Raw genomic sequence first — 25,597 nt, forward strand, 5'->3', positions numbered from 1 at the left:
TTTTAACGCGTCATTTTGAAAAAGAAACGCTCATTACTTTTAAGTGATATTTCCGTGCGTCAGTCACATTGATCAGAATTGTTACCCTCGGTTTTATTTAAATCCATCGTGGCTGATTTTGATAATACAAAACATAGCAATTATTGGAAATACCCCGCAGATCAAAGGGGGGGGGGGGGGGGAGTGTATACGGGGGTGCATCGGAACTTTTACACTCTTATTCTCTTTCTCTACTGCCTGTAGTACTGTGCACATCCTACACTTTTCTGTTTTCATGTCAGATGTAGAGAGTCTGCGGTGTTTTTATGCGCCAGTCGATGTTCTGGGTGACGTCTAGTGTGCACGATCGTAATCTTTCTTTAAGAGTCGGGCGATGTGTGTACTGTTTCAAAGTATTCTCAGCGCCGTCTCCAGGAGCCATTAAATAAATACGCCTCGTTCCACAATCCGCCCGCCTTCGTTGTGTTATTTATAGCATGGGGAAAACTGCTGAGTAATTGCTTTAAGTTTCCAGCCAACACCAGAGAACTGCACTCCCGAACTAAAAGTTTGGCCGCTGCATTGTATTATTGGGTGGTTGCAATGCACAGTGTGAGACGGGCATGACGAGATTTACGGTATTACCGCAACAAGACCAGGGTGGGTGGATGGATGGGTGGAGCCTTGTCCTGTTCCAGAATAGACGTCGGAGCTGCCTTTAAACCCCGGCCTGGTCGTCGGAGCAAAGTGATTCACGGCCGGGCTGCTCACTGCTTCGCTGCTCCACTTCCTGACACGAGCGGGCGCGTTGCTATTGGCAGCGCCGGGCTGGGGTTCTGAATCGGAACCTTGAGACTTGGAATCAGAACGTCGAGACCTGAAATCAGAACCTTGAGACAAGCGTCCACGTTGGAAGTGAGCGCAGCCGCCTCGCGCAAGCACACCCCGGGCGCTGCACTGGAACCATCAGCAACTGGTGCAAGAAGCCAAGCAGGCAGGCATCGACCCTCGGCTAGCACCAGTCTCTCTCCGACCCTCAACTAACACCAGTCTCCCTCCGACCCTTGGCTAACACCAGTCTCCCTTGTTGGAGGGTGGGGGAACAAAAAAAAAAAGAAGGACTAAGAAGGCACGTTGTGAAGCGAAGGAGCACAGGAAGCAAGCCTTGACTTAGAAATGGCAGTAGCAGCTCTGCCTCTGGAAGCGGGGCGCTGGGCGCTTGTCGCGATTCTGTTCTGGGTCTCCCGTTGTTGTTCTGGTTTTAACTTGGACATCAACCCGTCTGTTTACTCCGGACCCCAGGGCAGTTACTTCGGATTTGCTGTCGACTTCTTCACACCTGCCCCGACACAGTAAGTGGAGGGTTAAAAAACATTCTCTGAATGGGGTTCATTGTCTGGGTTTTTTTAATTTTAAAAACAACGTTAAAAATATGCTTTATTGCTTAAATATACCAGATGTCCGGGTTTTACACGCATTCGAATGAATTAACAACTCAACGTGATGGGGGCAAAGCTTTTTTGTTTGTTAGTCAAACCTAAACGTTAGTCTGTACAACGAGCTACTGTAGTATTTGATCCGTATTTACCATAGTCCTGGAATGAAAATGCACTCGTTGAAAGGTGACTGCACACAGTAAACTGAACAAAGGCTTTTGTTTCTCTGCTTTTTTTTCATGATGTTACAAGAATTAACATTTTAGTTGGAGCCCCAAAGGCGAATACTTCTCAGCCAGACATAGTCGAAGGTGGAGCCGTGTACAAGTGTCCCTGGAAGAAGGGAGACACCAGCTGCGAGCAGTTCCCCTTTGACAACACAGGTATGTCCTTGTTTTGCCAAGCAATCAGGTCCCCTTTCATCATGTAGCAACTCCATCTCAGTCGGAGGCAAGTCTGGTTAAATTTGTACACTACACCAAGCCTGGTGATGGTTTAGTATTAACTTTTTCTTTCATTTCGCATCCTGCATGAGTTATTAAATCATTATGCAGTTTTCCAACTTCATTTGATGCATTTGGAGTTGCTCTGATGAGATGAACAGCAGATCATCACTTTTAAATATCATCCTGCAGACCTGATTCCCAAAGAAGGGTCTTGACCCGAAACGTCACCCATTCCTTCTATCCAGAGATGCTGCCTGTCCCGCTGAGTTACTCCTGCATTTTGCATCTACCTGTGGCCGAGCCCAGTTGTATGAACTTTTTAATATTTACGTTAAAACCACATTTTCATTGCTGATCAAACAAACAAAATCACATTTTTCCATATTTTATGTTAGTTGCCTACTTAATTGTATATTATAATATAATGCAGATTTGACAGTAATAATCATTCCATTGATAATATTTGCATGGAGGATTCTAACATGGTCACCATTGTTGAAAGCAGTTAGTTTCATAAGCATAAAGCAACAGATAGTATTGTGTAGGAAGGAAATGCAGATGCTGGTTTACACAGAAGATAGACACAAAATGCTGGCATAACTCAACGGGACAGGCAGCCTCTCTGGATAGAAAGAATGGGTGACATTGTGGGTCGAGACCCTTCTTCAGACTGAGTCAGGGAAAAGGCAATGAAAAACATCACCCATTCCTTCTTTCCAGAGATGCTGCCTGTCTCGCTGAGTACTCCAGCATTTTGTGTCTTACAGATAGTATTGGCTTGGTAAGAGCAGTATTGACTTTGATTGAACATTGCCATGGTCAAGGTTCTGTCTACAGATTTGTAGATATTTTATTACAGACTGTGCTTATGGTTCACAATTTACGAGGAAGTTCTATATTGTGGAATGTGCCATCTTTCAGGTATTTAACAGTATTCACCAGGCAAGATGTTTGCACTTTATTAAACTAACTTTAGCAAGATAGAAGCATTTGAAAGAGATAACATTTAATTCGGAAGTAATTTTTATGTTCTCAGTTGTGGATGTAGGAAGACTTTTACCTTAAGTATAAGAAAATAACTGCAGATGCTGGTACAAATCGAAGGTATTTATTCACAAAATGCTGGAGTAACTCAGCAGGTCAGGTAGCATCTCGGGAGAGAAGGAATGGGTGACGTTTTGGGTCGAGACCCTTCTTCAGACTGAAGAAGGGTCTCGACCCGAAACGTCACCCATTCCTTCTCTCTCTTGAGATGCTGCCTGACCTGCTGAGTTACTCCAGCATTTTGTGAATAAAGACTTTTACCTTCACAGCTGGACTGTATTTGAAAGAGTATTAGACAATATCAGTCTTGGCTGTGGCTCATTTGGCAGCACCCTTCCTCTGAGTCAGCAAGTTTGATGTTACAGTGTGTGGGAGTTGAGAACAGCAGGATAGACTGACACTCAAGTGCAGTTGCATTGTTTGAAGTACTGTCTTAGATTAGTTGTTATAGTGAAGACCTGATTGTCCCCTTGGGAAGTCACGAGATCCTATTACTTAAGAAGATAACTGCAGTGTCCTGGTCAATGTTGATCCATTGATCAACATTTCAGAATGCGATATGTGCAGGGAGGAACTGCAGATGCTGGTTTACACCGAAGATAGACACAAAAAGCTGGAGCAACTCAGCGGGTCAGACAGCATCACTGGAGAAAAGGAATAGGTGATGTTTCGGGTTGAGACCCTATTTTCAGAAAGGAATCACTGGTTATTATCACATTACTATTTAGGGAAACATACTGTGTGCAAATTGGTTATCCAAATTCCAGTTGGAAAGTGGTTCAGGAGTCTTGAAGGGGAAGTGAAAGATTTCACTAAAGTGGAAGGTTTTGGGGTGATTTTTTCTTTTTTTCCCAATATTTAACATTGGATGTAGCAATTCTTAATCATAAATATAAATCATTAAAATAATTTTTAAAAATCATTTAACCAGGGTGTTCTGATGAATCTAAGCTTGAAGAATATCATTTTGATAAATTGGCGAGTTGAACTTGTGCAGCTCAGTGGCACAGCAGTCGAGCTGCTACCTTTACAATGCCGGAGACCCGGGTTCGATCCCGACTGCGGGTGCTGTTTGTACATAGTTTGTACTTTCTCCCCGTGAACGCATGGGTTTTGTCCGAGTGCTCAAGTTTCCCCGCACACTCCAAAGACGTTCAGGTTTATAAGTTAGTTGGTGTCGGTAAAAATTGTAAATTATCCCTTGTGTGTGTGCGATAGTGCTGGTGTATGGGAATCGTTGGTCGGCGCGGACTCGGTGGGCCGAAGGGCCTGTTTCTGCACTGCATCTCTGAAACCAAATAAAATAAAACTATTGGCATCATTTCATATTTTGCAGGTTATTTGAATCTTAGAAGTAGTATGCAACAAGGTCTTGAGTACCAGACATAAGATGTAAGAAAATAACTGCAGATGCTGGTACAAATCGAAGGTATTTATTCACAAAATGCTGCAGTAACTCAGCAGGTCAGGCAGCATCTCAGGAGAGAAGGAATGGGCGACGTTTCAGGTTGAGACGTTTCGGGGTCTGAAGAAGGGTCTCGACCCGAAACGTCACCCATTCCTTCTCTCCTGAGATGCTGCCTGACCTGCTGAGTTACTCCAGCATTTTGTGAATAAATACCAGACATAAGATAGTATGCAGACAGGGCAAAACTAGGCAGACAGAAATTTAATGCAGAGAAATGTGAGATAAGGGAGTGTATATTTATCTCTGCAGGTGGATGGGCCAATTAAGAACATTAATAAAAGTTCAAGATTCTTGGCTTTATTAATTTTGGCACAGGACACAAATTATGTTAACCATTCATCAAACAGCTGGAGTATGTTGGCCAATTCTGGTCACCTTGGGTAATGATAGCAAGGATTCAGAAAAGATGCAGGTGTGAACAAACCTGTTTTGGTTTCATGAAATCACTTGTCGGGCAGCACAGGAAACGCCCCTGCCTCCTTGGCAGCCTTTTATACCAGAGAAATAAGGAGTTCCCATCCAAACAGAGAATTGTTAAAGGGAAATTTGCTGAGAGATCCTGGCAAAATTCAATGGCACAAGTATAAGCAGTGGCTGTTTCTGGTGGGAAGGGGACTGGAAATCTGAGATCACCAGCTAAATGTAATAATGTAAAGATCTATATATTTTTACAGTGATATTTTGTGATTTTTTTTTCTTTGTGTACTGCAGAAATTGTCACAACACAGGATTGATTGTGAAATGTTAGAAATAACTTGAATGGCTATTTGGTGGTAGGTGGATGGAAAACGCTTGTAGGATTGTAAAAAGCTAACAGGTGGAGGGGGAAGGGAGTAGTTATTGGAGAGCACGTCCAACCCCGTATCATGCACAGTGGGACGTTATATGATCCCTCGGAAATAAAATGTAACAATCCTGTATGAATGGTTAATGGTTCAATGGTATTACTATATATAAACACAATCATAGGGTTAAGTACGAGTATAAAGGAATTGTACACTGAGACATTATACAAGGTCGCTATGTTTTGGCATCATTTTTCAAGATTCAAGTCGGAAAGTAGTTGTAAATGTAGAATTCTTAACTAGGCATTAAAGGCCCCTTGTCCTGGCAGCCTTGCAGGGTCGGCCTGGCCAAGTCAAGTTGTTGGTTTCCTTCACCACTGCACCACCACTCTGTGCTTGCCGAAATGTTCTAAGAATAGAGATGGAATTATTTTGATATTCTAAAATAATTACTGTGGCAGTCTTGGAGGAAGCAGGGTTATGCAGATTAGCCATTGGTAATGGGTGTCGAATATATGATGTCAAGTGTGCCTTTGGTGGTTTTTTATTTTATTTTTTACTTTTAATTTTTTAAAGCATATGTACAAATGATAATAAACGACAAACTGGTTATAGAGTTCTTACATAGCTTCAATTTTTAAATTTTTAAAGAAAAAATAAAGATGAAAAGTGGCTGGAAAAAAAGACTATAAACTAATAGAGAGAGAGCAAGGAAAAAAGAGAATTACTAACATAAAGATTATGGGGATAGATCCGGGAGTTAATGAGTATAGTTGTACATCCAACCCTAAACTCAAGTTTTAACTTTAGTTTTAAATTTTAGTTTTGTGACAAACCCATTTACTTTTTTAAAAATTCAATAAATGGAGACCATATTTTAAAAAATAGATCTGGTTTGTCAATTAAGGCAAACCTTATTTTTCCCCAAATGCAAGGTCTCGGTCATTTCCGTAATCCACATTTTAATTGTGGGGGTTACTGTTTTTCCCCAAAATTTAAGTATTAATTTTTTCTCAGTTATTAAACTGTAGTCAAGAAAGCGTCTCCGACTTAGCGTAAAGTTTTTAAATCAACAGTCATTCTCAGTAAATAAAAAACAGTTATAATAATCAAATAAATTCCAATAGCTGCAGAACCTTTCATTCAACAACAATTTTGTGTTTCGATTCTTGCAAGAATCTAATGTTCTGAGCGAGTGATGGAAAGGATTTTGGTAAAATATTGAAATGTTACTATTGAAATACTGTGTGGGAAATAAGATATAGTGAAACCATATTATAATGGACAATGGGTGGGTGGGGGGGGGGGGGGGGAGAGACATTGGTGTCTGTTATTGCCATTTGTCCATTATAACCAAGTAAGGCATGGTCATTGCTTAATTATTATTATTATTTGGTTGAAACAAAGAAATTGCAGGAGATGGTTAATACACAAAAGGACACAGTGCTGGAGGAACTCAGTGGCAGCATCTCTGGGGAACATGGATTGGTGACATTGGGATACTTTTTCAGACTGATTTTGTCTGCTGAGTTACTCCGGCACTTTGTGTTGTTTCACCTTAAAACTAGTCATCGTTGCTGCTGGGCTGCACCAGGGAGCCTTTCTTCAGTGGAGGTTGTTGCGGCCCACGTTGTAGCCCATGACCGGCAGCTCTTTCTTCGGACCGCCGCCACCGATAGGATGTACATGGTCACTGAGGGGCTCCCTCCCTTCTCACCAGCTGCTCCTCCTTCCTGTTGGCCATCACTTTATCCACTCCTTGCTTCCAAGAAGGGGCGTGCATCAGCGACTGGAGGAGGAGGGGCAGGCGGCAGTGGAAGGGGGGGGGAGTGGATGAAACGATGGGCCGACAGAAGAGAAGCGGCAACTAGTAAGAGGGGAGGACGCCCCCACGGTTACCGACCGTGTCTTGTGTTGGCGGCGGCCTGAAGAAAGCGCTCTCCCCAGGGGCTACAACGTGAGCCTTGCCGTGCTGTGAGTGAAGAAGGGCTCGCTAGTGCACCTCGCGAGTCAGGGGTGCTCAGGTAGTGTGAGCCTGGGTGGCGTCAGCTTGCTATAACCAACATCCTTTACAAAAGGGTCTGTTAAAAAGGGGGATCACTGTATTTGGGTATATTTTTTGCTGTGTATTAAATTTAGTGACTAATGGAATTGCTAAATATAGAATACATTTTAAAAGTGGGGGGAAAAAAAGAATTACACATGCTGAATAAAAACAGAAAATTCTGTTCATTTGTGCCAATCAGTAATGGAAATGGACCAATGGCTGTGGTCTTTCTGCAGTATGGTTACCCCTGAGACTTAAGGTACCTTTACTCTTCACACAGGCTGATTAATGTTCAGTGCAGTTTTGTTATGAAGATCAGTGTTCGATTTGCCACATTGCAGCAAATTGTGGATTATTGCAAGGAAGTGGATTATTGCAGGGCCTGAAGGAGACATCTTCAATTCGCAGACTATTAGTGTCTCAGCATATTAATTATAACTAGCAGCAGGAAGATTGCGAACTTGCTGCTCTTGTGAATCAACCCATATCGAAGAGAATTACAGTACCACGCTAAAGTCCGAAGTTCACAAAAAAACAAGTTTATATTGTTGGAATGAAAAGGACAAACAGTCCTTAAAGCATATTAGTAGAGGAGAAACTCTGAATTTATTATGCAGTTGTATATCAAAAATATTAAGTTCCCTTTTCGTTTTAACGTTAACCTGACCTTGCTCCAAACCAGGAACCTGTAAGAATACACTCTTACATGTATCTAGGGCCATGCAGTAGTAGTGTTGCTGCCTTACAGCACCAGAGACTCGGGTTCGATCCTGACTATGGGTGCTGTCTGTACAGAGTTTGTACATTCTCCCTGTGACCTGCGTGGGCTTTCTCCGGATGCTCCAGTTTCCTCCCACACTCCAAAGATGTACAGGTTTGTAGGTTAATTGGCTTGATATAATTGTAAATTGTCCCTAGTGTGTGCAGGATAGCATAAGTGTGCGGGGATCGCTGGTCAGCGCGGACTTGGTGGGCCGAGGGGCTTGTTTCTGCACTGTAACTCTAAACAAAACTCAAAACTACCACAGGAGGTGCTCAGAAGTACATTGTCGATGACCTCAAAGGAGCATGTGGTTAGAAATGTGTGGCAACAGCAGAACATCAGAAACATATGTCTTATCTATATTGCCACAGGTGTTGCACATTCTCACTAATGCAAGATTTCTGTTAAGGGAAAGAAAGGGCGACACTTAATGGGGGATGTTTCTAACCTGTGCAAGTACCAAACCAGGAATTGACCTGAAGCACTAAGATTTTGTCAATTTAAGTGATGTTCAACCTAATCAGAAAAATATTACATGTATTAAAAAGCTTACTGCTGTACCCATTAGAACTGTGCATCACGCACAATAATGGAAATAGCTCCAGGAGATTTTTTATTTCACATAATAAAGGCTTGAGAATTTGTTCTAGGAATAACACAAAAATGTCACGCATAAATGAACAATAACTGAATGCACACAAGCTGTAATGTACTTAAGGTACCTTTTCTCCCCCTGGTGTTTCTGTGGAAGTTGGAGGCATGATTAGCGATGGTCTGTCATTTGTTCAGTCAATACAATGAATTAGTTTCTCTGCGTGAAATAATTGTGCAGCAGACCCGAAATAACATTTCACACAAAATAGAATGCTGCCTGGATTAGCGGGTATTAACTACATGGAGAGATTGGACAAATTTGGATTGTTTTCTGTGGAGTGCTGGAGGCTGAGGTGAGACCTGATAGAAATGTATAAAATTATGAGATGCGTGGATTGGGTAGATAGTCAGAATTTTTTTTTCCTAGGTAGAAAGACTAGTGGACATTGCTTTAAGGTGAGAGGGGAAAGGTTTAGCGGAGATATGTCGGGGAAGTTTTTTCAGAAGGTGGTGGGTGCCTAAGCATGTTGCCAGGGGTGGTGAAGGAAACAGATACAATAGTGGCATTCAAGAGGCTATTAGATGTGCATGTGGATATACAGGGAATGGAGGGACATGGATCATGTGCAGGCAGATGAGATTAGTTTATCTTGGCATCATGTTCGACACATACAGTGTGGACCGATGGGACTGTTCCTGTGCTTTTCTGTTCCATAGCTCCAATACTAGGATTAAATCAAAATTGATGGCATATGGTTCAGGACTTAGGCAGCTTAAGACCTCTAATAGGATTCCTCCAAACAAATACTAATGAGAGTTTAGTGCAAAACGTTTGGAGTCAATCTATATGGAATATCATTGTCTGAGACTGGGAGTCATGTCCAACATCCTGGTTTAGAGATTTAGACAATGCGGCACGGTAGCGCAGCGGTAGAGTTGCTGCTTTACAGCGAATGCAGCGCCGGAGACTCAGGTTCGATCCTGACTACAGGTGCTGCACTGTAAGGAGTTTGTACGTTCTCCCCGTGACCTGCGTGGGTTTACTCCGAGATCTTCGGTTTCCTCCCACACTCCAAAGACGTACAGGTATGTAGGTTAATTGGCTGGGTAAATGTAAAAATTGTCCCTAGTGGGTGTAGGATAGTGTTAATGTACGGGGATCACTGGGCGGCACGGACTTGGAGGGCCGAAAAGGCCTGTTTCCGGCTGTATGTATATGATATGATATGATATGATATGATGATATCTGCATTATGTCAACTGCTGAAGATAACTGGGATGGCTTCTAATACCCTGACATCGATTTCATTGAGATTTTTGAGGTGTCAGGTGGATTATCTTTTAGGCGTTGAGTACTTTTCCACTGAAATACTGATGATGTTGATTTATTATATGTAAATAATGTGGACCCAAGGGAATGTGCAGAGACAAAGCTGTTTTCGGACTGGCCCAAATGTGGCTGCCATTTTTAAATCTGTGCCTGTAGTAGCCGACTTGCTATCCCAACGTCATTGGGTTCCCAGCAGAGGTTTACAATAGATGGTTGCCACTGATCTGGGCACTCCCATTTAATATTCTAAATGGCACTAGTTAAGTCACCGACCAAATTCCTAGCTTGATTTGCAGTAATCGTTGGCACAAATGCGTGGATTTTAGTTGCTGCTGGGATGTCAATTACTTAAAGAACCACTCGCCAGATTTTCGAGGTTTTGGGAAGTCAAAAAGGAGTAGGACATTTAAAGCAAGGTATGTTGGTGAGCAGAGAGACCTGGGGTCTACGTCCATAGTTCAATGCAAGATGGTGAAGAAGGCGTATCGCATGCTAGCATTTGTGGGTCGGGGCATAGGGTGTAAGTGTGGGGACATGACGTTGCCACTTTACAAAACCACAGTGAGACTACACAGAATAATGAGTACAGTTCTGGTAGCCGTACGTGAGAAAGGATGTGGTTCTGCTGGAGACAGTGCAGATGTGATTCACCAGCATGTTGCCTGGATTGGAGAGAAGACGGGTCTCGACCCGAAACGTCACCCATTCCTTCTCTCCAGAGATTCTGCCTGTCCCTCTAAGATACTCCAGCTTTTTGTGCCTAAATTCTTACTGCTGTTTTGCAGGCACCTTAGATGCAACACAAAAAAACAATATATTGTTATTCTCATTAAACTAGACTACGATAGTGCAAAAAGCAACGTACATAGAGTAACCTTAACAGTGCAAAGTCCGCAGCGGTTCAGTTCTGAGGTAGGGCTGTGGTTTAATGTAATGCGGAGTGTTTCAGGAGCCTGATGGTTGTTTGTAGTAAGATGTTCCTGAACCTGGATTCTTTGGTTCTCAGACTCCTTATTAACCTCCCCACCATCGAAGACCTCTCCAAGTAGTCCTGCTTCAAGAAGGCCGCTAATATCATCATGCAATCATGTAATATCATGTGAACCTCTGTTTCACATCCAGAGCACATGACAAAAAAAACATTTTAGAAGTATCCAGGAGATGTGATTTCACTCATTACCACTCAAGTCTGCTTTTCCCCATCTATCATCAGTCTCTTAAACCACCCTGTACAAGCCTAACTACAATTTACCTTAGTACCAGACAACAATGGGCTTTGAATTACTAAGGTTGTTCAAGGTACTTTGGTTTCTGCACTATCATGGTCCAGTTTACTTAGAACAACTGAAACATTTATTTTTACGTTGTGGCATCTAACGTGCCTTTATAGCTGCAGCAAGGCCTTAATTGTTCTGGTTCATTGCCAGTACATGTGAAAAATAAACACTTTACCCTCTTGAAAGTAGATACACTGTTAAAAACCCATTTCTGTGTTTCTGACACTAAATGGATCCGCTAGGAAATGTTTAAGGTCCTAGTCTACTATGGCTCCTATCAGCACACCATGCATCCTATCCTCTCTGTTATTTTCAAACCCTTTTTTCTTATGCTTATCTCTCTCCACTTTCCTCGACTTGATTTATCCATCACAACTTCTATCATATTACAGTATATGCTTATGTAAATCTAAGATGCCTACTGATGGGGAACAAAGATCATTGATAGTGGAGGAAACCTCCCTTCTTAACTTTGGAGTTGTGATCACAGCCTTTGACTGAGACACTTCTCCCCTGCGCAAGTAAAATAAACCCACTGCTGATGGTTAATCATAAGAGTCCTTAAGTCTTATTAAGGGATTCACCGACAAAATCTAAGCTGCCTACAGACGGGGAGCGAAGATCATTAATTGTGGAAGAAACCTCCCTTTTTACAGAGTAGTCTTGAGGAAGGATCTCGACCTGAAACGTCACCCATTCCTTCTCTCCAGAGATGATGCCTGTCCCACCGAGTTACTCCAGCATTTTGTGTCGAGCCTGTTAGCCATTGGAGCAGAGCTAGGAACTAGTTAAATCTCTTGTCAACTCAGAACAAAGTTCCATGATAGGATAAGAACTGATAATTTAATTTTTAGCCTTACTTTCCACCACAGTTGCCATAATGTTACAATCTTAATATTAATATTTGTGTCTTGGAGCCAGCCATTACTAACAAAGGATGTACTGTTTCAGTAAATATGTTTTTGGCAGTCATAAACAGTAAATATAATTTGTGTTTCCTAAAATGTGCAGCTGGATAAAACTACTGTACTGTAACAGTTTCATTATCAAAAAATAGCTGACATAATTTTAAAGTTATATTTTTCATTGAAGATTTTTTTAACTATCTGTGCTTGAATATGTGATTTTTCTGTTTGTACTTTTTCAAACAAGGGCAAAGCGGACATGTGTCAAACATTACTACTTAATTAGTAAACAGAAGATACACATAGGGGTTAACAGTGGATATTTCAATTAAACAATTTTTTTAAGCACTTTTACTCAAGCCATTTCCCCAAGTAAACTATTTTGATTGAGAATTTTTAACAAAGTATTGGTAAAACTCCACGAGGGGGCCAACACATTTTATTGGCCCAGCATTCTTCCTGTGCGCTGAAGTGACACATAGCCTGTGTTTCATTAGAACACCTACTTTATGAAACACCTACTCCATTAAATACATGTAGCCCTGCGGTATAATGCATGTGTTTAAAAAAGACAGAATGAGTTTGTAAATATTGCAGCATTAATTTTGGTTGTGAAACTGTGTGTTTGGATTAAATTGCGAATGGTAGTCTGGAATTGTGAAGCCTTGTAACTTAACTGTTAAAAGAATATGGTGAAAACGTTCTCTCTTGTGTTTTTTTTAAATTGGACTGCAATTGAGATTGGTCAGTACTGGCTTCTGTTAACCAGGTCGTCACACCGTAATTAATTGCTGAAAAGAAATAGCCCAGAGCAGGTTGTGTTCAATGAGGGAATTTAGTGACCAAAAGCTACTAATTTAAGTAACCAGTTCTGTTTTGATCATTCATGTCTGCTGGGGGACAAAGGGCCCTATGAACAACAATTTTGCTAAGCATCCCTGGATCCACTGTAACTTTTCTAGAACCTAAGGCAAAGTGCAACCTTGCAGAACACACCACATCAGAGCTAAACAAATTGATCTTATGGAGATTCTGCTCACTTAATTAACTGTTAAAGATCCGGACAAAGTCTCAAATTCTGTAATAACTCTTTTATTTAAGTTACCAACTCTTCCAATTTCAGGTGGCATTTGGTTTTTACTTCCTGAGAAACAGGAAGGCTGGAATTGAAAAGCTTTTCCCGAGTGAAAAATTGGAAGCTTTTCATTGTACATGTGACAATAAACAAAACTAAACTCACTCTGTGCAGAATGTGAGATCCAAACTCTGGTCTAATGCTCTTTTTGCATATACTGTTTTCATCAGCATTCTGGTGTGTCCCTGTTTTTTTTCTCTTTTAAAAAAAATAGTCTTGGGAGGGGCAGTATGACCTGTTCAGATGCCCTTATTAGACTAGCACATTAAATACTCACTTCTAATTGTCTTGCCAGAGCTAGTTTTGCTGCCAAGCTCGCAATTTAAATGCTAAACATACTGTACTAGCCACGTAGTTGGCTTTGGCAGTGGTCTTAATTTATTGCTTTATTGTTGTCTTGTGTACTGAGATACTGTTAACAGCTTTGTCAAATTATACAATGAATAAGTGCAATCATGCTTTGCACAAGTACAATACACATTGCAAAGAGAATGCAGAATAAAATGTTACAGCGTTATAACATCGTAGAAGAAAAGGTCTAAAGTCAGCAATGAGGTAGGTTGGAAGATCGGGACTATACCCTAGTTCACGGGAGGACTGTTCAGTGGTGTGATGACAGTGGAGAAGAACCTGTTCCTGGATTGAGGGATGGACGTTTTGAGGTTTTGTGTCTCCTGCCCGGTGAGGAGAAAATGACTGATGTAAACATAGTGGCTGCTTTCTTAAGGCAGCGTGAAGTGTAGATGAAGTCAATAGTAGGGAGGCTGGTCTATGTACTGGACTGGGCTACATCCACAACTCTCTGCATTTTTTTGCGGTCTAATGCAGAACTGTTGCCAAACGAAACTGTGATGCATCCCGATAGGATGCTTTCAACGGTGCATCATAAGCATGCAGGTACAGCAGGCAGAGAAGAAAGCTAATGGCATGTTGGCCTTCATAACAAGAGGATTTGAGTATAGGAGCAAAAAGGTCCTTCAGCAGTTGTATAGGGCCCTGGTGAGACCACATCTGGAGTATTGTGTGCAGTTTTGGTCTCCGAATTTGAGGAAGGACGTCCTTGCTATTGAGGCAGTGCAGCGTAGGTAAATGAGGTTAATCCCTGGGATGGAGGGATGGTCATATGAGGAAAGATTGGAAAGACTAGGCTTGTATTCACTAGAGTTTAGAAGGATGAGAGGGGATCTTTTCAAGACATATAAAAACATAAAATTATAAAAGGGCTAGACAAGCTAGATGCAGGAAAAATGTAGTCAATGTTGGGGGAGTCCAGAACCAGGGGCCACAGTCCAAGAATAAAGGAGAGGCTATTTAAAACTGAGGTGAGAAGAAACTTTTTAACCCAGAGAGTTGTGAATTTGTGGAATTCTCTGCCACGGATGGCAGTGGAGGCCAATTCACTGGATGAATTTAAAAGAGAGTTAGATAGAGCTCTAGGGGCTAGTGGAATCAAGGGATATGGGGAGAAGGCAGGCACTGATTGTGGATGATCAGCCATGATCACAATAAATGGTGGTACTGGAAGGACCAAATAGCCTCCTCCTGCACCTATTATCTGTAGAAGTTGGGAAGAGTATTTGGAGACATGCTGAATATCCTTAGTCTTCTGAGGAAGTAGAGGCATTAGTGTGCTTTTTTAGCCTGTGCTTCAATGTGGTCGGTTCAAGCCATATTGTTAGTGATATTAACTTCTGGATAACTTCCATAATCTTTCTGAACTAAAGTAACCAAACGATGATCAGTTAATAATATCACATAAAATACATTGTGAATAAATAATATTAAAGAATGAAAATCTTTTAAAAGGTTTTTATAATGGAAATGGCATTAATATTGAATTGAATCCTTGCTTCTTTTGATTCCTTAAGAGCTTTGTTTCCTTTTTGTTGCAAGTTTTTTAAAAAAAGGGGACCATTTTAGAGCATTGAAAGTCGTACTTCAAGGAAATACAGGAGGCTAGTTCTTCTCTGTAATCTTGGCATGAAAAATAGAAAAAATGACTGTTGAGATTCTTGGCAAGGTGAAAAATATTTTCTGAGAGGAGGGACAACCTGTTGCTTCACCACGCTGACAACAACCTGAATTGAGCCATTGTCTACATTTCAAAGATTTCAAAGGTCTTTATTGCACCAATTAAGGTGCAGTGATAGTCAAATTACCTCACAGCCATACTAAGAAAAGCAACAATACAATACAATACAATACAATACAATATATCTTTATTGTCATTGTACCCAGGGGTATAACGAGATTGGGAATGCGCTTCCCATACGATGCAATAATTTAAGTAATTAACAGCAACCCAACGAAACGAAACAATTGTAATAGTTTTTAGACAGGGTAAAGTGCAAGTTGATCTATGCGTTGTGGCCATTCGGCTCAGCAGGACCGGTTCATAGCAGCTATGGCCCTGGGGATGAAGCTGATCCTGAGTCTGGAGGTGCGGGCGTAGAAGGCCTTGCATCGTCTGCCCGATGGAAGGAGTTTGAACAGACTGTTGCAGGGGTGTGAAGAGTCTTTGTGGATGCTGGTGGCTTTTCTGAGGCATCGTGTGTTGTAGATGCCCTCCAAGTCTGGTAGCTGTGTTCCGATGGCCCTCTGAGCTCTATGGACTATCCGCTGTAGAGCTTTCCTTTCTGCCTCCGTGCAGCTGAGGTACCACACAGGGATGCCATGCGTTAGGATGCTCTCTATGGTGCAGCGGTAGAAGGTTGTCAGCAGCTGTTGGGGTAGACCAGACTTTTTCATTCTTAAGTAGAACAGTCTTTGTTGTGTCTTCTTGACCAGCGCAGCAGTGATATTGGACCATGTTAGGTCCTCCGAAATGTGAGTGCCCAGAAACTTGAAGCTGGACACTCTCTCCACACTGTCCCCGTTGATAGAGATCGGGGCATATTCCCCGTTATGTGACCTACGGAAGTTGATGATCAGCTCCTTGGTCTTGGTGGTATTTAGGGACAGGTTGTTATCCGAGCACCAGTCCGCCAGGTTCTGCACCTCTGCTCTATAGTTTGTTTCATCCCCGTTGGTGATAAGCCCGATCACCGTTGTGTCGTCTGCAAACTTGACAATGGTGTTGGTGTCGAATGCAGGAACACAGTCGTGTGTGAAGAGGGAGTAGAGCATGGGGCTCAGAACACAGCCCTGTGGTGTGCCGGTACTCAGGGTGATAGTGGAGGACAGGTGCGGGCCCATTCTCACTGCCTGCGGTCGTTCCAGCAGGAAATCCAGGATCCAGTCGCATAACGACGAGCTGAGGCCTAGCTGGTGGAGTTTGGTGATGAGCTTGGTGGGGATGACCGTGTTGAAGGCGGAGCTATAGTCTATGAATAGCATCCTCACGTACGTGCCCTGTCTCTCTAGGTGAGTCAGGACAGTGTGAAGAGCCAGAGAGATGGCGTCCTACATAAAAGTTAACATAACCATCCACCACGGCAGATTCCCCACATTCCTCACTGTGATGGAAGGCAATAAAGTTTAATCTTCTTCCTCCTTATTCTCTCGTGGTCGGGGCAGTCGAACCATCCGCAGTCGGGGAGGTCGAAGCCCCTGCGTCGGGGCGGTCGAAGCTCCTGCGTCGGGGCGGTCGAAGCTTCTGCGGCTTGGTGCTCCCGAAGTCGGTCTCTAACCAGGGACCGCCAGCTCCACAATGTTAAAGTCCCACAGGCTCCCGCGGTTGGAGCGCCCAAAGTCAGTTTCCAGCAGAGGCCGCCAACTCCTCGATGCTGGGCCGCAGTGCGGACGGAGATACGATATGCAAATAAATCGCATCTCCGTCAAGGTAAGAGATTTAAAAGAAGTTTCCCCCAACCCCTCCCACATAAAACAAGCTAAAGAACACTAAAACATACATTTAACACATACTATAAGACAACAAAGCAGGAAGGGACAGACAGACTGTTGGCGAGGCAACCATTTTAACCTTGTGTAAAGATTAGCTTGAAATATTTGAAGTCTATAGTTGTGAAGCAACAAAATTAATAACTGATTAAAAAAAATGTCAATGGCTCAATGCTTTGGTGCATTCACTTCCTTGGCACTAAATGGCAAGTAGGTCCTTTAAAACCAATTAACCAGTTTTAGTTCTTTAAAGCTCAGAACCACCCACTACGGTACAATAATATGTAAAGATATGTATGCGGATCCTTTCCAGGATATGATAGTCAGACTTGCCTACAAACTACATACGGCCAAAGTGTTTGGGAGACCAGTGGGATGGATTTGCAGGGATGCAGTCATCTTCTGCCATGTGGGAAATCAGTTCACGGCAATATTTGAATGGTTGAATTATACAACCTGATTTAACTACATGTTGCCTCTTGGTCGGTCTACGGTCTATTTAACGCTTGCTGGTAGCCGCATTTCCAACTTGCGAACTGTTTAGGTTATGAGCAGTTCTGTGGGACACAACCCTGTTACAACCCTGGAAGGATCTGTAAGCCCGTGTAGTTATGAGAGCTATTGTTTTCTTCAGGGGAAGGTTATGAGTATGTACCAAAGGTTTCCATGTAATCAGTTGATAAAGTCGATTCTATGAATTTGTCGTTTGACCTTTGCTCTAAAAAGGGTGTAGGTACCTCCGATTGATGCTAGAAAAGTAAATAAGTATTTTTTAATCTTCCTGGAGCACTTTTTAGTATAAAAGGGACTTTAAAATTGGCTGTACTTTTGATAGCCAGAGCAATTGACCTCTGAGGCACACATCTTGGTCTTATGCTTTATTGTGAGTGCTTTTCAACAATTTCCAACATTTAATACACTTTTGATGCATTTGTTTATACTTGCAGAGTCCCTCCATGTCTCAAACGCAAGAAGTAAATCTTGTCACAATCCTTGTATTCTGATTTCCTTGTGTGGACATCAAGGCAAGACATACAGTACAAATGTAGTGGTGTCCTGGGCCCTTCAGTTTGGTGAATTTTGTTGCGGGGAATTTTTAGGAGTTGCGAATGGTTCATTTTGTCATGCCAAGTGGTGTATCACTGACTTCTGCTTAAAAATTTAAGAGTGGATGGCAGTGGTCTGTGGAGTGTGTATACAGTAGAGGGATCTAGGAGTGCAGGTACATAGTTCCTTGAAGATGTCATCACAGGTAGATAGGGTGGTCAAGAAAGCTTATGGCACATTGGCTTTCATCAGTCGGTGTATTGAGTACAGAAGTTGGGAGGTAATGCCACAGTTGTACATTGATGAAGCCACTTTTGGAATATTATGCTCAGTTTTGGTTACGATGTTATAGGAAAGATGTTGTCAAGCTGGAAAGGGTGCAGAGAAGGACTCGAGGGGCCTGAGCTATAACGAGAGGTTGAGCAGCTACAACTTTATTCCTTGGAGCGCTGGAGGATAAGGGATGATCTTAGAGGTGTACAAACCCATGAGAGTATAAAATAGATAGGATAAATACATGGAGTCTATTATCCAGAGTAGGGGAATTAAGAACCAGAGGACATGGGTTTAAGGTGAGGGGTAAAAGATTTAATAGGAGCCCAAGGGGCAACATTTTTAAACAAAGGGTGGTAGGGATATGGAACACGCTGCTGGAGGAGGTAGTTGAGGCAGGTACTATCGTAACATTCAAGAAACAGGTACATGGATAGCATAGGTTTAGAGGGATGTGGGCCAAATGCATGTAGGTGGACCTGGTGTAGATGGGGCATGTTGATCAGCATGGGCAATTTGGACCGAAGGGCCTGTTTCCACACAGTATGACTCTGACTCTCTATGAGAACTGCTAAAATGTGGACAGTGATCTTGTTTTAGAAAAGATGGGCTTAACAACTTCCACGCTGTTTAAGGTGGTCCTTAAAACCTGGATCTTTGACCATGTTTCGGGCTGTTGATTATGATTTCTTTCGGTGCTCCCTGAGAATTTTTGCTGATGTTCTTGGAAAGCACCTGTGGGTATTTAATTGTGCTGTAGGCTCTCTTTAAAATGCCTGACGTTGTTCATTGGGGCTTTTTCGCGCAAGACTAGTATTTTACTAGCTGGAGTTGTTTGTGATGTACATTCTACGAGTGTAGATGTATGAAGAGATAATAACATTGCCTTTCATGTTCCAACATGCTGTTGCAGTTGTTTTCTACTTCTAGTTGTTCAGCCCACTGGTTTCTTTTGAATGTTGGCATTTATAGTGGACATTAGCACAGGGAGTCATGAATGACCTCTAACACATCCATGCAGCGGATGGGCAGTTTGCAGCCCAGTGGTATGAACATCGACTTCTCCAACTTTAGATAGTTCCTCTGTCCCTCCCGTCCCCTCCTCCTTCCCAGATCTCCCTCTATCTTCCTGTCTCCACCTACATCCTTCCATTGTCCCGCCCCCCTGACATCAGTCTGAAGAAGGGTCTCGACCCGAATCGTCGCCCATTCCTTCTCTCCCGAGATGCTGCATGACCTGCTGAGTTACTCCAGCATTTTGTGAATAAAAACCTTTGATTTGTACCAGCATCTGCAGTTATCTTCTTATACTCCATGCAGCGGATGTTGTCTGGGTTGCACTGGGGCACAGATGTGGCACAGCGAGTTTCCCCATTGTTACAGTTGGATATTGAAATGCCACTTCCTGCTCTGCCCTGCTTTGTATGTGTGTGTGTAAAAGGTATGAAGTGCGGAAGCTGGTTGTCAGCCCTTATCTTATCTAGATGCGAAGACCATTTGAATCAAACCGATATTGGAGAGAAAATGAGGAAAAATAATAAATAAGTCTCGTGCGACAGTGTAGTTGAGTTTGGATGGGGCCCCTCTGCTGTGTCATAGCTTAACAACCTACATTTGGACATCTGTTCTCTATCTAGTACTGGATCCAATTTGTGCCTAAATATGGTTTGTCTTCCACTTCCTTTTCTTTTGCAAATCCCCGCCCACTCCATCAGAATGCCAGCTCTCTGTTATGTTGCAAAAAACATCTGTGACATTTGAATACTATAACTGCTGAGACTGGTTTTCTTAGAGGGAACTGAAAAAAAAAATTGATTGCATTAACTTTCAATAATCTTGGCACAAATTACAAAGATGTTTGATTTGGTTCACATTACATTGCTATTTTTGTACTGTTTTCCACTCTAATGCAAGACTAACAAATAATTTTTGCTAATGTGAGCTGACGTAAACAATAAGCACATGGTAACGTTAAGAACATTTCCAAAAAATTGAGCTTTCTAAGCTATCTTTGCAAAGTGCTTTGAGTAAATTTATTGCAATTTATAATAGAAATAAGCAATAATTGCTATTTATTCAGAATACATAGTAATGTTTTGAGGCTTCGATTAGATGGCTGGTGAATATCATCACAATTCAATCGGTTTGCCATTGTTTTGCAACCTCCAACATAATTTTTAAGTTTATTTTTTTGGTTTGTGTTTAATTTGTAATGGACCAAATGTCCACCATATTGAATCTACCTCCAGATCTCCTACATATTGTGGCAAAACGTATTTCTGATTTTGTTTAGAATATATTTAAGTATATGCCCTCCTCTCCAGTGGAGCTGATTTTTACTGTGTGTATTTTTAATCTTTTTTTTTTGGTATAAATTAAAATCTCAATTAGAACAACTCCCTACCATTTTAATGCACAATGGAATGCTATGCAACTTCATGCAACCTCTTGCAGATAATGTGGCCGATTCATTGAAGCCTTGAGGTGCAACTTTGTCGATGGTCATTGAGAAGGAGAAATTATTACCAATCTGCACTGATTGAGGTGTACCAATGAGGAAGTCAAGGATCCAGTTGCAGTCTACATAATAGAAAGTAGCGCGTGTTGAAAATGAGAAGGAACAGTGGTAACGCTGGATATTGACACAAAATGCTGGAGTAACTCAGCGGGACAGGCAGCATCTCTGGAGAGGAATGGTCGAGACCCTTCTCCAGACTGGCATTAACACTGGCATTACTCTGAAGGTTTGGCAGATTCAGTGGAGATCAAAACAGAATTATTTAAGTCTGATCAACAACCTTTCATCGGCACCAGAAAATATTTGGGAGGTTAAGCAAGAGGTTAAGCCAAGGGAAGGGAGAGTGGAGGCAAGAGCAAAAGGCTGTGAGATCGGTGAGGGTTAAATGGCACAAGTGAGGGAGCAAAGCAAAAAGGAACGAGAATGGGATGCAAAAGGAATGAAAAAGTGGAATTGAGGAAGTGTAAATGGGCATACTAGGAATATTTACAGAAGCAGGCTTTTGGGGAAGATGGATGAAGTGTTTATGACCTGAGATTCAGCTGCATTTCCCCTGTCCTTGACTCTATGTTTGCCAGAAGCCAATTACATTTGAAACATTTTCCAGATCTGATGAAAGGCGTTAACCTGAAACATTCATTTGGTTCACTGATGCTGCCGACATGACGATTTCCAACATTTTATTTATTTATCTACATTTAATAAGTTACAGCTTTCAACTGCTGCAAAATGGCAATATTTTTTTGTTGATGTTTCCTGGGATTTTATGTAAATCACAAAATTACATTTGATTTGCACTATCCAGAGCTATCTCAGTTTTGAATTCTTACTTTAGTTTATTGTCACTTGTACCGAGGTACAGTGAAAAGCTTTTGTGGTGTGCTGACCAGTCGGTGGAAAAACAATATCAGTTCCCCAGAATTTTTTCTGAACAGAATCTTCAAAATTCTATGGATGTGATTTTCTTTTTTTAACAATTTTAGATACGGTGCGGAAACAGGCCCTTTGGCCCACCGAGTCCGCGCCGCCCAGCGATCCCCGCACATTAACACTATCCTACAAACACTAGGGACAATTTAAATTTTTTTTTAACATTTTACCCAGTCAATTAACCTACATACCTGTACGTCTTTGGAGTGTGGGAGGAAACCGAAGATCTCGGAGAAAACCCACGCAGGTCACGGGGAGAACGTACAAACTCCGTACAGATGGCGCCCGTAGTCAGGATCGAACCTGAGTCTCAGGCGCTGCATTCGCTGTAAGGCAGCAACTCTACCGCTGCGCCACCGTGACAGTTTTCTTTGTGTGTGCATTGTTATGTTGGTAACCTTCTAAGATTGGGAATAGATCCAGTATTAATATTCGAAAGGGAATTAGATATATTTCTGCAGGTTTAAGAAGCCTGTGAGAAAGAATTGAAGGAGGTAATGGGAAATGAACTCTATTTGTGCCAAAGACCAAAGTGCTGGAGGAACTCAGTAGGCCAGGCAGCATCTATGTAAATAAATCAACAGACACCATTTCAGGTCAGTACACTGGACAGTGCCGCACAGCAGCAGACCCGCAATGTCCGTGCTGAACGTAATGCCAAGTGATCTTCTCTGTCTGCAAGTAGCCCATAACCCTTCATTCCCTGCATGTCCATATGCCTATCTAAAAGCCTCTTAAATGCTGGAGAGAACAACCCAAGTTTGTCCAACCTCTCCTTATAGCTAATACCTTCATATTTTCATGCACAATTCCAACATCTCGCTGCTATGGACCAAGGTTGACGCCTGCGTTAAAAAGGCATCCATATTACCCATGCCCAAGAAGTGCAAGGTGCCATCTCTCAATCATTATCCACCAGTGGCACTGGTGTCCGTTGTGATGAAGTTCTTCGAGAGAGTATGACGCAAATCAACTCCATTTTCCAGTAATGACCTGGACCCACTTCATTTCGCCTACTACCACAACAGATCAACAGTGGGTGCAATCTTGCTGGCTTTCCGCACTGTGCTGGATCACTTGGACAACAGGAACCCGAACAGCAGGCTCTTCTTCATAGACACAAAAAGCTGGAGTAACTCAGCGGGACAGGCAGGTTCTCTGGAGAGAAGGAATGGGCGACGTTTCGGGTCTTGTTCGTAGACTGCAGCTCAGTGTTGAACACCACAGTCCTCCACAAACCTATCATCAAACTCGGAGAACTGGGTCTCTGCTGCTCACTATGTTTCTGGATCTTTGCTAACCATCCGAACAGAGGCTCCTCAGGACTGCATAGCCTGTACGCACCACCCTGGCCATGCCCTCTTATCGCTGCTACATTCGGGAACGACGTTCACAAATCTGAGAAATGTTACTTCCAGGTCCTTGATCAGCTTCTTCCCAGCAACTCTATGGGGTGACACAGTTGTAGAGTTGCTGCCTTGCAGTGCCAGAGACCTGGGTTTGATTCTGATGATGGGTGCCGTTTGTACGTTCTCCCTGTGATCACATGGGTTTTCTCCAGGCGCTCCGGTTTCCTCCCACATTCCAAAGACGTGCGGGTTTGTAGGTTAATTGGCCTCTGTAAATTGTCTCTAGCGTGCGGGATAGAACTAGTGTACGGGTGATCATTAGTCCGTGGGGACTCGGTGCGCCCAAGGGCCTGATTCCACGCTGTACCTCGAAACTAAACCGCCAGGATCTTGAACAATCCTAACACAACCTTTCCTCAACTATACAGAAACACTACAGACTAAAGCACTACTAAGGTTGCTCGACATAACTTGGAATTTTTCCGCTATCATATTCTAGTTTGCTTGGAATATCTGACCATTTATGTGTATTATTATTGTGTGATGTCTAATGGGCCTGTAAATCTGCAGCAAGTAAGAATTTAATTGCTCTGGTTTATATCCAGTGCTCGTAAGAAATACATGCTCTTGACTCTTAAATAGAGGTGCAAATAGGCAATGTGCATTTAAAAGCAGACAATTCCAAATTTTCTTATAAACCTGTGCATATATTTAGGTGTGGTTGGCAGTAATAAAATGCATTCCACATAGCCCAAACGAGATAACGAAGAAAGGTTTGAATATTTCTACAATACTTCTTGTGCTTTGAATATCAATTGAGCGCAGTCACAAGTTTCTTCAAGGTGAAGGAGCGGCCTTTTAATTATAGCTGCAGATTGCCGCGACCCAAATATATTTAAAGTTGTGGAGTCATACATCATGGAAACAGGCCCATTGGCCCAACTCATCCATGTTGACCAACATGCCCCGTCTAAGATAGTCCCAATTGCTTGGCCCATGTCCCTCTAAATCTTTCCTGTCCATTTATGTGTGTGTCTGACCCTCGATCCGGATGTTGTTAGAATGCTGCCTCAACTACTTCCTCTGGCAGCTTGTTCACTTCACCCTCTGTGACAAAGCTGCCCCTCGGGTTCCTGTGGAATCTTTCCCCTCTCGCCTTAAACTTATGCCTTCTCGTTCTTGATCCTCCTTCCTCGGGATAAAGACTCTAAGAATCAGCTTCCCGCTGAGTTACTCCAGCATTTTGTGTCTACCTGTGCATTCACCCTATCTATCCCTATCATTCTTAAAATGAAAAACGTTTTAATAAAAAAGATGGCGCCCAAGCCAGGTGACTCTGTGTGTGCTGGTCCCAGAAGCAGATCTGCAATCACTCATTATAATAACTCCACTCTTTTAAACCTCTACTCAACCAAATTCCCTTTAACCTGTATCTGTACACGGTGGACAGCTCGATGGTAAAACATGTATAGCCTTTCCACTGACTAAGTATTTCATTGCATTGTTGGTGATGCCTCTTTTGAGAATAGTCATGGAGATAAGTACAGTAAACTCAGGCAATCCTGAACTATCAGCATTAGGTGGCACTGAACTGCAGCTCTTCAGGACTGCTGGGTGTTTACCTATTAATATTCCAACACCCTTTCAACTCACTGTTTATAGGTGATGCTCAGCTGCATGATAAATTTTAAGAGGCACAAAGTGCTGGAGTAACTCAGCGGGCCAGGCAACATCTCTGGAGAACACGGATCGGTGATGTTTTGGGTCAGGGCTTTGTCAGACTTAGGCAGAGATGCTGCCTAACCCACTGAGCTTCTCCAGCGCAATGTGTCTGTTTTTGTAAACCAGCAATTGTGTCCCATGTACCTTAGTATAATCAATTTTCCACTGTTCCCAGTAAGTTTAAGAGGAATGTTGTAGTACAGCGTAGTGGTGAATGTAAGGACAGTGTGGGAAATGGTGGGGCCCTGTGAGTTTAAAGGAGTATTGGAAGCAAGTGAGCCTGATGCTAGACTCAGCCTTTCTGGAGAAAAGGGAGGAAACTGGTGAAGGATTGGCTTGGTGCAACTCACGTACAACTAATAAACAGTCCAGAAATGTGGCTTGTTAATGTTAAACATAATTGCTGCTGACTTCAACATTCAGTTGATGCCTGAATGCTCTTATTTAGAAATTAGCATTGTTGCACAAGCTTGATGAACTTTCATAAATAGACAAATGATAATGTTAACATTTGTGGTGTTGGAAATGCAGGAGTTTATCTTCTGGACAAAGTAAATGAATTAAACTTAAGACTGGAACAGTGGGATTTATTGTTGCACTAATTTATTTCAAATGCATTGCATTTGAAGATAGAGCTCTTGAGGATAGCGGAGTCAGGGGGTATGGGGAGAAGGCAGAAGGCAGGAACGGGGTACTGATTGAGAATGAT

The 25,597-nt window shown here is 42.4% G+C and overlaps 1 protein-coding gene across 1 annotated transcript in view; it reads left to right on the forward strand.

Moving 5' to 3' along the window:
• The first annotated feature begins 575 nt into the window (after nt 1-575).
• itgav (integrin, alpha V) overlaps nt 576-25,597 on the forward strand; it is a 91,748-nt gene continuing 66,726 nt past the window's right edge. Inside the window, exons 1-2 of the mRNA XM_078404073.1 lie at nt 576-1,331; nt 1,668-1,798. Of these exons, the coding sequence (XP_078260199.1) occupies nt 1,156-1,331; nt 1,668-1,798 (307 nt within the window). The 5' untranslated portion in view covers nt 576-1,155. The remainder of the gene's footprint in view (nt 1,332-1,667; nt 1,799-25,597) is intronic.

The sequence above is a fragment of the Rhinoraja longicauda genome, chromosome 8, assembly GCF_053455715.1.
Source record: "Rhinoraja longicauda isolate Sanriku21f chromosome 8, sRhiLon1.1, whole genome shotgun sequence".
NCBI classification, from domain to species: Eukaryota; Metazoa; Chordata; class Chondrichthyes; order Rajiformes; family Arhynchobatidae; genus Rhinoraja; species Rhinoraja longicauda.